This window comes from Lycorma delicatula, chromosome 9 (genome assembly GCF_047948215.1).
Source record: "Lycorma delicatula isolate Av1 chromosome 9, ASM4794821v1, whole genome shotgun sequence".
Lineage (NCBI taxonomy): Eukaryota > Metazoa > Arthropoda > Insecta > Hemiptera > Fulgoridae > Lycorma > Lycorma delicatula.
Genome location: NC_134463.1, coordinates 20,434,728 through 20,451,429, shown reverse-complemented (window position 1 = coordinate 20,451,429; position 16,702 = coordinate 20,434,728). Strand labels below are relative to the sequence as shown.

Here is a 16,702-nt window from a genome sequence, read left to right as displayed (position 1 = left end):
TCTTCGGAACAGTGTGGTTTCCGACAGGGGAGATCTTCCATTGACCATTTGCTGTCGATGGAGACAGCCATACAAAACGCCTTCCTGAACCGCCAACACCTCGTTGCTATCTTCTTCGATATAAAAAAGGCGTATGACACGGCCTGGCGACGTGGCATTCTTAACACCCTTAGGAGGTGGGGGATCACTGGCAATATGCTTGCTTTATCCGGGGATTTTTGAATCACCGGACGTTTCGTGTTCGTGTAGACGATTCACTTTCAGACAGTGTCGTCTCGGAAAATGGGGTACCTCAAGGTAGTGTATTAAGTGCCACCTTGTTTTCTGTGGCCATTAACAGCATTACCAATTGTGTGCGGGCTCCTGTCTCTTGTTCTCTTTTCGTTGATGATTTTGTTATTTACGTTGCGAGCCGCTCTACACCCACTGCGGAGCGACTGCTACAGAAACCTATATTTCGCCTTGAGGCTTGGTCAGGAACTACTGGTTTCACATTTTCACCCGACAAGACGAAATGTGTAGTCTTTTCTCGGCTACGGAACCCTTCTAATCCGCGGGTTTTTCTGAACAGAGAGCTTATTGCTGTCTCCACTTACGTCAGGTTTTTGGGTTTACTTTTTAATAGCCTTCTTACCTGGATTAAACATGTAAAGGAATTGAGGACAAAATGTTTCAAACTTTTAGATATGATGCGGGTCCTTAGTAACACCAACTGGGGGCCCGATCGGTCATGTATGTTACGTTTTTACAACTCGCTTGTTCGTTCTTCCCGTTTAGATTATGGTTGTGTAGCCTATTCTTCAGCTCGTCAAACCGTACTTAAAATGCTGGACGGTGTGCATCATGCTTTTCTTCGGCTTGCCACAGGTGCGTTTATATCGAGCCCTATCGCAAGCTTACTTGTAGACAGTGGCGAGCCATCACTTTGGGATAGACGAGACCAGCTTTTGTTGTCTTATTTTGCCCGTCTCAGCGGACAGCCGAATCACCCAGCTTTTGATCCAGTTCTTAAGAATCCTAGTATGAGGACCGTCCACGTTGTACTGCGCCTGTGGGTATCCGTACACGACGTCTGCTGCAGCGTATGAGTGTTGACTCTCCCTCGTTCTTTCCATCATGTCGGTGTTCGAATCCCCCGTGGAGAATAAACCATGTAAATTTTACGTTTGATCTTACAACGTACGATAAGCGTTCCACGCCACCTATTCTTTCCGGCAGATGTTTCAGTTTCTCCTCGCCAAGTCGAACCCAGGCGTGGTGGTATACACTGATGGGTCGAAGCATGGCGGTAACGTTGGTTGTGCTTTTGTTATCAATGAACAGTCCTATATGTTTGGCCTACCCGGTGTTACGAGTGTGTTCACCGCGGAACTACTCGCTGTGGATAGGGCTCTAAGTATCGTTGGCCCTAAATATAGGAGCATTCTTATTTGCAGTGACTCGTACAGTGCTCTCCAGGCGTTGGAAAACCTTTATTCCAAACATCCTGTCATCATTGACATTTATGATAAAATCGCTGAGTTAAATAAACGCAACAGGGAGGTAGGTTTTTGCTGGATCCCCAGCCACGTTGGAATTCTAGGTAACGAAAGAGCAGATTCTGCTGCCAAGGAAGCGTGTATTCACCCTCCTTTCACCACCCGAGTTAGTACCTGATTTTATCAATCATATAAAACAGTCACTGCACGCAAGGTGGCAAAGTGACTGGACGGCTACCGTCGATAATAAACTCAGACGGATTAAGGATTCAGTGTTGCCATGGGGCTCCTCTTGCGGAAACTCTCGTCGTGAGGAAGTGGTCCTCTGCCGGTTACGGTTGGGACATACGAAGATCACACACGAATACCTAATGTCAGGAGAAGACCCACCCCTGTGCATACGATACAACTGTCGCATGACTGTGCACCACATTCTCATGGACTGCATATGTTATGCGGCGTTGCGTCGTCAGTTTAATATACCCGGAAACATCCGTGATATCTTGTGCTACGATAGCGGGATTTTGGAACGGGTGTTTCTCTTCATTGCACCGGGTTACTGCAGAGGATTTAATATGCTCATATATGTTTTTCTGTAAGGACAGTTTTTTTAATAATTTTAGCCTTTATTTTCAGTTTGATTTTTGGTTCTATGTATTTAATTTTACTGTCCGGGGAGGGGATTTCGCACGATCCATCGGAGTTAGGTAAGTTTTATATGCTTTCTTTAATCTATTATTTTAACTTTTATATTTTATCAACTTTGTCTGTGGTATTAGTTTTGAGTTTTATTTTGCATTCTTAGCTTGTTTTAGTAAATTTGTATTATATGATTGGTATTACGTTTACGCCTTATATAGTTTATTGTTTCGGAGTTATTTTACCCTTTTACTAATAGCAACCATAGTGATTTACGTTGGAAATAAAATAACGGTAAAATTAAAGATCAATAAGGGAGTGCGACAAGGTTGTTCAATGTCTCCGATACGTTTTAGTATTTATGCGTATAAAGTTTTAAAGATTTGGAAATCAGGTTGACTCAGACATTAGGCTTTGTGATAACAATTACTTAAATTTTTTATTGTTTGGAGACAACACCGTAATTATTTTCGATAGTGAGGATAAGTTACAATTTTAAATTTATATCCTACATCAAACAAGTAAGCAATTGGACATGAAAATCAGTACACTCAAAAATAATCTTGGAAGAGCAGATCTTGGAACAAGTACGAATTTTTAATTACCTTGGTTTGTGATCTATCATACGACAGAAATACAGATTTCGATAAGGAGGAAACCCGATTTGGAGGAGTCTGTGATTTAATACGCAGGACGTTAGGGAAAGAGACCAGAGAGGAAACTCGGTTAAGATTCTAGAAAACAATGGCCGTGCCTATCCTTACTTATGATAATGAAATGTGGGTTTCGCGGAGTTGGGATGAGTCAAATGTGCAGGCTGCTGAGATGAGGTTTTTGAGAGCGTTCAAAGGATGGACTCGAGTAGACCGAATAAGGAATGAGGAGATAAGAAGACAGCTAAGTGTGATGCCACTATTGAGCACATTAAAGGAATATGATAAAAGATGGAGTGATCATTTGATGCGTATGCCGCTTTGCAGACTTCCTTCTCAAGTATGGAGATAGAAACCGAGGGGAAGAAGAGATATAGGAAACCCAAGAAAGCGATAGATGCCGGAACAGGCCAATGAGCCTAATCCTTGACGGATGATATCAACAGTAATGCTAATGATTAACTAAATTTACTAGTCATATATGGAAGGATTTATTTTGAGTAAAAAAATCCGATATTTTTGAATACATGAAATTTGGATCGATTGACGTAAAAAAAGCTTTACACATAATTTATATAAATTTTACACATGATTGTAATAACCAACAAAATCTTACAAATGGTTAATACGTTAATCATTCATTTTAATTAATTGATCTTTAATCATTAAAAACTATTTAATCGCAATTTAACAATATTTTTCATTTCTCGTAATAGTGTGATATTGTCTATCATCAGATAACAGCTAAGTCTCTCCAAGATTCATTATGTGCACCAGAGAAAGATCTTATTTTTTGCCACAGAAACTTATAATAACTTACTGATATAATCAAATCGCCTACAAACTGAAATTGAACTTTTATTAGATGTTTCATACCTTTGCCAATGAATATGAAGTTTTACAACATATTTCATAATAAAATTAAAAATTCTAGAATGAAATTAAAAAAAATTACACTTTTTCTACTACTGTTTAATTTAATATATTCTGTGAAACACTCAAAACAATTTCTAAAGTATTTCCTAGTAATTACGCAATTACCGATGTTTTCTTTTGTTCTTATTAATATTATTATTACCGACCCATTATTCAAATCAGATATTTATTTTTGTAAGTAATGAAATGCAATCATTTTATTACGTTACCGATGAATTGTTGCTGATAAATAAAAGATGAGGTCATATGTTTTGTACCAGTGCGGGGGATATATTATTATTTCAAATATTCCAAGAAAATAGTAGTACGCACTTTGTCTAACAAACAGCTTTTTACAAAAGAATCTAAATAACGTTATGGCCACAATAGTTTTCCTATATATTACTTTTTTTTTGTTTAACCTCCGGGGCCATCGTTAGGTATTGCTTCAAAGGATGAGATGTATGATTTGTAGCGTGTGTGAAAATGCCATGCTGGTCGGGATTCGAACCCGGGATCTCCGGGATGAAAGGCCGAGACGCTACCACTCGCGCCATGGAGGTCGGCAAACTTATTTAGCTGTTATTTAAATTTAAAAAAAAAACTTTTCAAATATCACTTCATTTCCATCGTAATGACGGTTACTTTTAAGTTTTCTTATTCAGCTTAGTAAATATACAAGGTTTTTAAATTTTTAAATGTAGCTATTCCTGATTGAAATAATTACTACTTTAAAAAATGATCGAGAACTAAAAAACCTTTCGTTCAAAATCATCTAATTTAGCAAGCAATTAACAAAGATTACTTATTACGAAGTTTATAAAATATATTTAAAGTTTTGTTACTGAGTTTCACAAAGGTTTAAATTAAATTAAAAATTGCTCTTAAAGATAATTTTTCTTTAAATAATGAATGAAATTTCAGACTGGGGGATAAAGATATGAATATCTTTGAGATTATATTTAAATTACCATTACACACCAAATTCATCGGTAAAGTATTACGATGCTAGTTTACATGAAGGAGAAAATAATGTGTAAAAATATCTGGGGAGCAATTATGTATCATTATTTTTTATACAAGGCACTGTTTTCGTCGTACAAAAAGATTGGTAAAGCTGATAAAAGAATAAAGAATTAAAGTACAACATCTTTTTCAATTTTTGCACGTTAAGGAACAGTTATATGAAAAACATATTCAGTATTTAAGATACTTCGAAGCAATATATATCCCAATGTCCCACGAAGAAATGGAGAAACTTTCAGGACATGTTCTATTGGTGAAAATAATGAAAAAAGTTCAATATATAAGTATGATATGATTTAATAATTTTTTTCATATGTTAATTTCTACTGCTTAATTTTTGTTATTAGGATTACTAAATCTATATATATATATATATATATATATATATATATTTACCTAATTCGGTTCCTTGAACAACTTTTGAAGCAATAGATTTTGCTACTGCTACTCCAGCACCGTGCATCATATCAATAGCCGGATCTGTAAGATACAAATAAAACAATTTATTATTAAATAAAATTTAAAATAGAATAAAGGTGATTTATTCAAAATGAAGCTAGGATTTATTCACAAATGATTGAAGGAAGATATACTCGTAAATGGTCAATTTTACTAAGGACTATAGTTAGCTGCTTTATAACATATGTATCACATAAAATGAAAAATATTTATCATCTTCTGTAAGTCGCTGATAAAAAAAATAAGTTACTAAGTATTTTGATTAAAAAGGAATTTCGTGTGGATGTGTGTTATATTCAAAATTGTTTTTTTTTTTTTTTTTTTTATTATTATACTTGTACGTCCAGTAATTTTAGATAGTGATCAGCTGCTACCTATATCTAAGATTTCCATTTTAAGTGATTGCTAATATCGGTATTATTGTATCAGACTCTATAGTAAAATAATGAAAAAAATGTATTTTCTGGTCTTGGATTTGTTTATTTCAGTATCAGAATTCGCTTGAAAGTTATGAATAAATTTATTGTAACTGAAATAGAAATTTACAGTACAGTATTGAAAGCGCAGAATTATATCTTACTTCTATTGAATGAATTCCAGGTGGCCCGACATTTATTCTCGATTTAATAAACAAATATTCCATTAATAAAAAAATTGATTTTATCCAACATCTTTCTATTATGTAATCAGTTCTTGTTAAATGTACGACGAAAAATTATGTATTTGTTAATTTAATTACTTTTAATTACTTTACTTTACTTTAGTTACTTTTAATTACTTTTTCGAAAATAAAGAAAACATGAAAACGTAAACTTTAAATTGAATCATTTACTCGGGGAAAACAGTAATAAAAATGTATCCTTAAGCAGAGCAAAAATAAATTATCCCTTGGGACACTCCTAGATTAGTGAATATAATACAGTTACCAACAACGCCTGTAAAAATAAGGATAGCCCAAGCATCCGTATATTTACTATTTTTCGTAAAAAAAAAAGGAAACGAAAATCCAATTGAACGAACCGTGGTGTGCATGTTTAATGTATATCTTTATGTGTATATGTATACATGTAAAATCTAAAGGCGGGTCATCCCTACTTGTACTTGCCTCCTTTACCCCACTCCTAATATCCGGCATGCGGAACACGTACTACTGGTTGCCACAAATGGTTGCTACAAATCAAATTTTTGATTAGTCTTTTTTTGCCCTTGTTTAGGTGTATTTTACTCAAAGGTTTTCCATTCAACTGTTTACGGAATAATAGGCAATTCAATCAGGAATGGTTATTTTTAAAAAATTAAATTTTTCCTAAGTTGAGTAAAATAAAACTTTTTAATTTAAAAATTAAAAAAGATTAAAAGATTTTTTCCTGAGTTATACATTTATTTTGAGTTGAATAAAAAAAAACTATATATAATAATAATAATAAAAAAAATAAAACAAATTAGTTTTGCGTTAAAGAAGTATAATATTTTTACAAAGAAATATGTTTAAATATTTCTCTCGGAGTGGACGGTGTTTATAACTCTTGCAAGAAAATGATTTCTCATCATATCGTTTCTTGAACAGCGATCAACAATGTTAATCGTGTAATATAGTTAGTTATTTAAAAGAATGTTTTCTTTAAAATATAATGTTCACGCTCATCAAAACATTTCACAAGTTTTCATAATTAGCTTAATAAAACAAATATATCATTATTTTAAAAATACCACTCGTAATTGTAATAAATAACACTTAACTGCAGACAATTAAGTGGAAGTGGAAAACTGCTTATCGAAAAACGTCCAAATTGGGAAAGGAAAAGAAGAAAAATTTACTTATTAATCTGTTAGTAGGGCTTTTTCCCTCGTTTCACGTAGATATAAATTCGTATTAGGTTAAAAAATAGTCAAACGAAAGTATTCGCTTTAATCTTTTCTCAGTTTTTTTTTAATAAGTATGATTAATAATTTTGGAAAGTGCACAAATTAATAAAAAAGTGATTAAATAATAAAATAAGATCACTAAATTTATTATTTTTATTACTATTATTACGAAGCGAGTTACTATACTTTAAATTCATCGGCAACGATATAGCACACCAAGTATAGTAATTTATGTAAGTAGAAAGATGAAAAAATAAATTAACCAGAGAAGTGTATAATAAACAGTGATCTCTTTCCGACCATGTTTATTATCATAGTTAGACAATGTCTAAATCCATAAATAAAGGAAGATTGCGATTTTATGACTGTGATTTTCTAAGGTTCTGAGATAAAACATAATATTATTTCTTATGCAGCCAAGGTTGCCATCATATCATATTAGAAACTGAAGAAATGTTACAGATACGGGTGTATTTTTTAAAAATATGTTAAGTATATAGCCCAAGATTATCGATCCAAAAGACGATAGTAATAGCTTTTTACAGGATTTATCCGGTGAGATCAAAAATAGAATTGAATGGAATGATTTTAGAGTTGACTTTAAATAATTTTAAATATAGGGAAGGTGCCGGCCGGCCTCTACGGCGCGAGTGGTAGCGTCTCGGCCTTTCACCCGGAGGTCCCGGGTTCGAATCCCGGTCAGGCATGGCATTTTTTTACATTCATCTCATCCTCTGAAGCAGTACCTTAACGATAGTCTCGGAGGTTACAAAAAAAAATTATATATAATATATAAATATGGGGCGGCGTTAAGTATCTTTTTAAAACTGGTCATGACGTGACAAATAAACTTAACATGTTTAAGCATATTTTGAGAGACTAATCGCAAGATACTGAAAATTAAAACAAAAATGGTAAATACATTAAAATTTTATAAAAATTCATTACGAATGCAAGATTCAGGTACTGTCCTAGATCAATATCAAATTAAAATTGCAGTAATGTAATTTCTTAGGAACGTAGAGGGCTCTGATGATAAAATAAAATATCAAGACGCAATTAAGCATGTTTTTTCTTGTAAAAAACGATGAAAGGATATTAAGTTAAATGGTTGTCAGTAGACAGTTTGACGTAAATTGTCTATCTCATATGGCATTACAACACCGACCGACTGATTATATAACAGGTCGTTCAAGGAGAGGATGTATTCCTGAACTGACAAGGCTGTCTAATTCGTCAAATGATGGACTACAGATATAATATGTAATTATATAAATATAAATAATAATATAGAAATTATCTATTTATTTATTTTGTCAATTTTAAAAAGCCCAGTTACAGAGATTATTATGTTTTTTTTGATGTAAAGATGAAAATAAACTTGCTTAGAATCGAACCAAGAACCAGTTAAATGAGAAGCCATAATTGTCTCCATTAAATCAGCTAATAGGCTAGTTAATATATTAAAAGTTAAATCACTCGATTACGACTGATTTACCTCAAGCCCAAATAATTTTAAAACTGTGAATATCTATGATTAAATGCTTTGACAGCTTTATAGTATTGAATATGTAGATTTAAGAATCATAATATTGTTTAATTAAATGAATCGACGAATTAAGAAGTTTTAATAAAATTTTGGTAAAAGCGAATTTTATTATTTAGTAATTAGATATTTTAAGTGACATAAATATTTTTATTGTAATTATTTTTACTTTCCTGACAGTTACAATACACCTTGAGAAAACTATTCCAGGGATACGTAGGTATGGAAGCAGCTTTATACTGCACATCTGAGAGCTATTTGGAGGCAGAAGATATAGTGTTCTAGATAGTTAAAAAGATCTGAATTATAGCGGGTTATAATGGAAGTTAATTTTTATTTAGAAAATAATATCAATTGATATAGCCGTTTAATTTGTTACGTTGTTAATTATTAGTTATTGTTTATTATTATCGTTATTATAGCGCTGTTTAAAATTCGTTATTGTATGCATTATAAATGTAAAATGCAGTAAGATTCTTCATGTAGCGCGTTTTATTGTTAACACGATTTTTCCGTTATTGAAGCTTTGAATGCTTACGACTCGATAACGAAGACAATAACAGTAAAACGTGTTTAACCATAGTTTATGTTGTAAAATTTTAAATCGAAATCATGCATCATATGTCCACCTTTCTATTTAAAAAAATTAAGTTTGATTCAATATGGCGAATCCAAGATGGTGGACAAAAATTAAAAACCCATAATAATGCAGATTTTTTTTAACTATGTGGAACCCCATTTCTTTCTGCCTCCAAATACCTCTCAGATATGCAGTATAAAGCTGTTTCCATACTTAAGTATCACCCGGTATAATCATATAAAAATCACTTTTCCAACGTTTTGGGTCTTTGAACTTAGAACTTATGAAATGTCCAGAAGAGCTAGAAAGGTGTGGGAGAAAAGTCTGTTTGATTTTGTATCTGTGTTTCTTGGCATCTGTATTTGGGTTAATAACTCGGAATTGGCTGGACCAAAAATCTTTAATCTGAAATGGTGTTTTTTTTAAATATACAGGGGCTATTAAAATTTAATGTCGGCTGAGGGTCAAACTGATAGTTGTAGAAGGGTAGAGTGAGGAGTCATATTTCGGACCATTTGCCGGGAAAATTAAGCAACACTGTTATCGGTTCGTTTCATTTTTTTTTACGTAGAAACTAGCATATCTTGTCGCGACATCCTCCGCGCTCTATGCGTATAACTTCAAAAATTGCAAATAGTTTTTTTTTTAGTAATTATGGACTGTTGTTATTAAAGTTACCGCTATTCACAACTAATCGGATAAAATAAAACGTTTAGATCCAAAATGTGTTCCTAAAATCAAATTTTTAATGAAATCAGAAGGATATTAAAGTTGTTATAAAATTGTTTTCCTCCTAGTCAGCAAAATCCTTATTTTGCATATATATTTTAATCGTACATACATTTTAATGCATATGAAAAGACATATTTTAATCGTGTTTCCTACTTGAATTTCTTTCAAATTCAGATAGTCAATTTCAGAATGATAATCAAAAGCTGATTTCAGAGCAATCATATTTCTCGAAGGTTGAATACGATTTTGAGCTCTGCGTAAATTCACGTTGTTGGTGATCATAAATTCTAGAAGCTCTTTTTACCTGTGATATAAATTACCGATTTAGGCGTTATGGAAATATTAATACCAAATTAAAAGTCGATTATATATGGCTTACTCTGATGGAACATCTTAGTTCAATATATAAAAATCTAAAGTGATACTTTGCTCGCGTGAGACAGTTACATTAAATTTAATTAAACACATAGAAGTCGATATTGATATCGAAATTATACATTCCTCAAACAATCAAAACTTTGTTAAATAGTAGTCATTTGATTTTAAACTAATTTGTTTTTACGTATATTACAATAATAATGCAAACATTTTATTGAGTGTGAAATTAAATTTAATAAATCAAATAACTTTCTGAAGAAATCAATATTGACATAACAACGATATATAGAATGACAATCGATAAAGATAATATGTATCAATAAAAACAACAATATTAAATTTAGCAAAACAAGTTCTAGGTTATTTATTTCCTTGTACGAAGTAAAGGAAAGTATTGTGATCGGAAAAATTTCAGATTTCAACGGAAATATCCACTCTGACCATCCTGAATCCATTTTAACTAGTTTCGGCGTGACGTCTGTAAGTGCGTATGTATCTCGTATAACTTTTAAAAAAATTAGCCGTAGGATGTTGAAATTTTGGATTGTTGTAACATCTAGTTGTGTTCCTCCCCTTTTGATTGCCATTTACTGGACCAAATGTGCCCAAAATCGAAAATTTTGGATTTTGGAATTTTTCTTAAATACAGTAATAAGCTCTCATTGAGAATTTTTCAACGGTATATAATAAGTGGTACTTATTTTCACCGGTTCCACAGTTACAACGAAATACAATTTTAATTATGAAATATTTGGATCTTATAAAGGGAAGGCTGTAACTCATCGGTTCGAATCCGACTTCATTTCTTTTTGTTAACTTTTTTTTATTATTTATTTAAATATATTGATTTATTAGCAATTATTAACCTCAGATTGAAAAAAAAAGTTATCAGAGAAATAAAATTTTATATACTTTTGAATTTAATTAAAAATCTTTAAGAGGTTAATAATTATTAATAAATCGATATATTTAAATTTAAAAAAAAAATAAAAGAAAATATATTTGTATATGAAGTCGAATTCGAACCTATCTGTTAGTGGTTACAGATCCGACACGTTCTGACTTACACCATATAACTACTTGAGCGACGTGAAACAAAATTAATATATAAATTAACACAAAATGCTGATACGGATATCACTAAAAAGTGTGATGTAATGTGGTGACCACTGCAAAGCAACTGTGTAACTGTCCACTTTATTAAATAATTGGAGGATGAAATAAAATATCTCACTTTCAAATGAAATAATTTTAAATGAAGTGCAGCAAAAAATGTGTATATGTAATTTAATAGGCGTACAAGGAAGTCATGTGGTGTTCACATCAGATTCTTTTATTTATTATTTATACAGCAGTGATATTGGTGAAATTTAAAGTTTGGTAAACATACCGGGGGTCTAAGAAAGTTACAGGTAAAAATTTCATAAATTATTTGTCTCAGTAGTTTTCGTAATTATCGGGAGCAAACGAAAAAGACGTTATCTCTTCATATAGCAGTGAGATTTATGTTGTGAACAATTAAAGATAAGTAAAAATTAATGATTATATAAATAAATTAAAGAAAATGTTTTGAATGTGCTTTTACGCTTTCTTTCTGTAACAGTTCAGAAACTAGTGAAATATTTCTTTTGACATTAATTTATATGCTTTGTTCAAATATTTCGGACAAAAAAATTCAAAGCTTTAAGACACTTTTTCATTTTAATAAATGCTAATTCATTCAACCTTGACTCATCTAGGTTGGTTGAATAGCGTTTTTAAATTGTTTTTTTATTTTACGGTAACAAATAGCTTGTTTATTCATCCTTTTAAAATAAAATAATTTAAAATGAGATAACATTTATACGTATGAATTTTGTCATTACCACAAACTTTAAACTAAATTACCTTTTTATAAATTTAATTAAAAAATAATGTATTCCTATTATTGCACAAATTTAATGTTAGACGCTGTTAAATATAATTTATATTAAATCAAATGTTAACCTGTTTTTGTAATCAGGTAAAACGTTTGATTACTTAAAGGAAGGTCAAGTATACGTGTATAGCCGGCCTCCGTGGCATGAGTGGTAGCGTCTTGGCCTTTCCGGAGGCCCCTGGTTCGAATCCCGATCACACATGCTACAACATCATTCATCATTTCATCCTCTGAAGCAATATCTAGCGGTGGTGCCGGAGGTTAAAAAAAAGCGAAAAGTATACTTCTATAACATCGATAAAAAAAATGTATTAATAGAAATAGTAGAGAGCCACTGGATAATTTATATAATACGCACTGCATATAATAATCTACGTAACTTAAACTTTTTGTATTCTCATAGACAAAAAAAAATTGATATAGGTAGCGTAAAGCAACAAGAAATTAATACACACATTTTTATGAGAAACAATTCATTATATACACTGTACTCACTAGGAGAAGAAACTTTTTAGATGTACATATTTTAGTGTTGTAATTTAACTTGGAACTAAATAGGTTTTTATATAGGAGAATGTAGCACGAAGAAAGGAAAAACTTTCAGGACTTGTTCTACTGATGAAATAATGCAAAAAGTTCAAAAGTACGGCCAGCGAAAGATTTCGCTCGGATTTCAGCTCTTCGAATAAAAAGAAGCCCTCCTATAATTTTTGGAACTCAAATTAAGGAGTAAAGTTGGTGGTTTCTTATATAATTTGAGCTAGGAAATAGTATAAAACAGGTCGCAGAACTGTAACTCCGGGTTTTAAGTTAGCCGATGTAAAACACAAAATTCGGTGTCGAAAGAAAAACAAGTTTTTTTTTTAGGTTTGTGGTACAATAGCTTTAAATGACTTATAAAACGTTTTAGAGAATTTAATTTGATAAAATTAATGTATATAAATTAAATACCAGACCAGTCCGGTGGGCTTGTGTTAAATATAAAATTAGAAATTTACACTTATAACAAAAATAAAATACACAAACATATTAATGGTGTAAAATTTAAAAAAAAAAATTGTGACATTATTTGATAGCTCTGTGTATGAAATATAAACTATCAAATAAGTTTTTAAAAATATTTAAACCAAAATTTTATAGAACAAAAGATGAAAAAACGTACATTTCAAATTTAAGAGGTGGGGGTTGATTTTTGAAATAACTTTTGGATTATTTACATGTACATCGTAGATAACAAATTTGGTTTAATAAAATTTTCTCTAAAATTTCACTAAAGAAAATCGCGGGGTTTTCGTTTTCGCGATAGTCCCACCCCCTCAACAAATTTTCAAAAAAAAAAGAGTAAGATTAATTCATAGAAATATTTGAGTAAATTTGAAGAAAATCGGTTTGGTCAATCCTGAGATGTAATGCCATAAGCAGTGCGACACGTATACTTACAAACATATATATATATATATATATATATATATATATGGTTTTTTGGTCAACATGACTAGTGGACCCTAAAACGTAAAGATTTGCAAAAAATCCGATATCCCATTTTTGACATGACCCCATACGTTTCCTCTTTAATGTTGTTTAATGTTTAACGTTATTTAGCTAAAAGTAAAAAAGAAAAAGAAATTACAAAAAACTAAAAAAGAATCGAAAAGTAAAAAAGAATTTAATTTTTTTGTACCTAATTCAATCGATGTATTTCCACACACACACACACACACACACACACACACACACACACACACACACACACACACACACACACACACACACACACACACACACACACACACACACACACACACACACACACACACACACACACACACACACACACACACAGCGAGATAGAGAGAGATAGAGAGAGAGCGAGATAGAGAGAGAGAGAGAGAGATACAATACACACACACACAGCGAGATAGAGAGAGATAGAGAGAGAGCGAGATAGAGAGAGAGAGAGATACAATACACACACACACACACACACACACACACACATATAAAGCCCTTATTTTCGTTTCTCTCTCACTCACTCTCACTCTTTTTCTGTGATGTATTACACGTATATATCTATCTTACCTATTAATCACAAGGTTATTTATTAATGTTTATTAAATATGTAAATAAATAGTTAGATTACTATTTAATAAAGATAATAATAATATTAAGAAAGTATAAATGTATAATTAATGCAAAATACTTACAAAAATATAAATCCCAAGGACTACTCGCAAATGCATTACCGGTAGCGGCTATCACTAGAGTACAGCATGCTGCAATACCGATTATGGAATCTCTTACTTTTAACCATCTATTGAGAATACCCATAGCAAATGCCGTACCTGTAACAATGTCATATTTTTTATATAAAATTTTTCTATGTAAATATTCTTTATAAAATACTGAAACACTAATTAATTTATTTTAAGTTTAGGTGGTAAAGGCTATATGGCTAATGTAATTTGTGAAAACTTTAGGCACACTTTTCTCAAAAAGTATTTAAGATAGCTTTGTGTTTCAAAAACCATGTTATTTATCATAACTTTCTCTGTCTACTCATTTTTATTTTAGATACCTTTAAGCAAAAATTTAATTTTTTTAAAAATTTACCCCATTTTTTCTGTTTTTGAAATAAAAATTACTTTTATTAATTGAATAATTTTTTTAATTGGCGACGATTACTACCCAACGTAATTTGCATCACGTTTATGCTACTAAGAGATGACTGACTAATCATGGCGTCCCAATTTTCAGAGAACGATAGTATAACAGTGACGTGCGGGCTGATCATCCAAGTTCGCTGTTATGTGGCGGCTACTTATAGTACATGATTTTTAATTTATTAAAATTTCATAGATTACAATTGAAAGTAATACCTGGAAAATTTGAAATTACCCTCCAGTTTGGATTTTATAACATTTTTTTATTTATTAATTAAATTTTTTCAATTTTTTTTTTAGTATTGTTGCTTTATCTGTGTAAGAAAAGTTTTTAAACTTTGTCAGAGGATTTAGAATATTAAACGCCACCATTAAAGATATTTCCATTAATAAATAAGATTTTATAAATTTTTTAAAACTTTTTAGCGATTCAGACTAAATTAAAATTGTTTTTTTCTCATAAGGAAAGGTATTGAATATTTTATTATAAAAATTTGTATGTGTAATGAATGAATGACATGCTTTTGGTTTTATGTTTTAGAAAATATTTAAACCAAAGGTCTCCAATTTGTGACCTTTGTCACCAATTTTATGCACAAAACTAAAAGTGTTTCTTTCCGTTATGAAATTTAGTCGATTTTCTAATTTATTAAGAGTAAATATACCATTTCATGCCTTGGAAGAAATTAAATTTGTCGCGACTACACGAAAAACACATAATACTGTAGATCAACGTATATAAGAACGTAACGTAGATAATAATGCGTAATAAATTACAGTAATTGCCAGACAGAACACTTATTCAAATAAATAAATAATTAGATTTTCACTTTTTTTTTTTTACTTTAACATATTAAGTTGGAGATACTACAAAGAAATATAATTATATATTAAGTTAAAAACTGGATAGATATCAACGAATCTACTTAATTTTTTCCATTGAATAATAAAAAGCTGTATTAAATGATACAAATTTTATTCTGTATGTAAAAATAAAGTATTATAATAAATCGAAATATATTTATGAGATAAACAAAGTTGTATTACGTTTTCAGGATGACAGTCCATTTACTAAGGCTCTAGATGAATTTGAGACCAAGTTTTTAATTATCTTTAAATTTGATACATTAATTGTGTATTAGGAAAGATTGATTTTATTTATTATTATTATTATTATTTTTACTCGTCAAGTGCTATTGCAGAGTTATAGCTTTAAAAGGTAAAGTATTGTAGTTGGTCCAATTTGGGCATATGCGGTTTTTCACCGGATCTTTACGTTTTGACGTCTAAAGAACCCAAAAAATTCAAACCCCGGATGGAAATTTTCCGGATCTTGTATGTAGGTGTGTGTATTCGGTATCGTCCTCTAAATCACCTTACATCTCCAGACCTACTTAACCGATTTTGACCAGACTTAGTCACATTACTTCTGTTGAACATTGATGTCATTAAATTCTCAATTTAAAAGGTGAAGGGGGTGAGGTTTAGAGCAAGGTCATCTTCAGTATCTCGCGATTTCGCTTAATTAAGGTCTTATATTTCTTAGGCGTATTTGTTAACATTTCCAAAAAAAAAAATCTTTGCAAAATCGCCTCCCCCATCGCAAAAAATGCTGTAAATAAACTGGTGGCTAAGTAAGTATACTTTATCATTAGTATTTCCTCTCATCACAAGGAGCGCTAATATAGCATTGACGTATATACAGAAGTAATGTTTATACGTTTATACAGAATGGACGTTTCACAAACGGATTTGAATACTAGATCGTTGATATCGGTGTTCTTTGGTGGTTGGGTTTCAATTAACCACACAGCTCAGGAATGGTCGAACTGAGACTATACAAGACTACACT

At 31.3% G+C, this 16,702-nt stretch overlaps 1 protein-coding gene across 1 annotated transcript in view; it reads right to left on the bottom strand.

Moving 5' to 3' along the window:
* LOC142329707 (putative peptidoglycan muropeptide transporter SLC46) overlaps positions 1-16,702 on the bottom strand; it is a 159,587-nt gene that overhangs the window by 25,561 nt on the left and 117,324 nt on the right. The window contains exons 5-6 of the mRNA XM_075374420.1: positions 14,395-14,532; positions 5,108-5,191 (exon numbers count right to left, since the gene is read on the bottom strand). Coding sequence (XP_075230535.1) covers positions 5,108-5,191; positions 14,395-14,532 — 222 coding nt within the window. The remainder of the gene's footprint in view (positions 1-5,107; positions 5,192-14,394; positions 14,533-16,702) is intronic.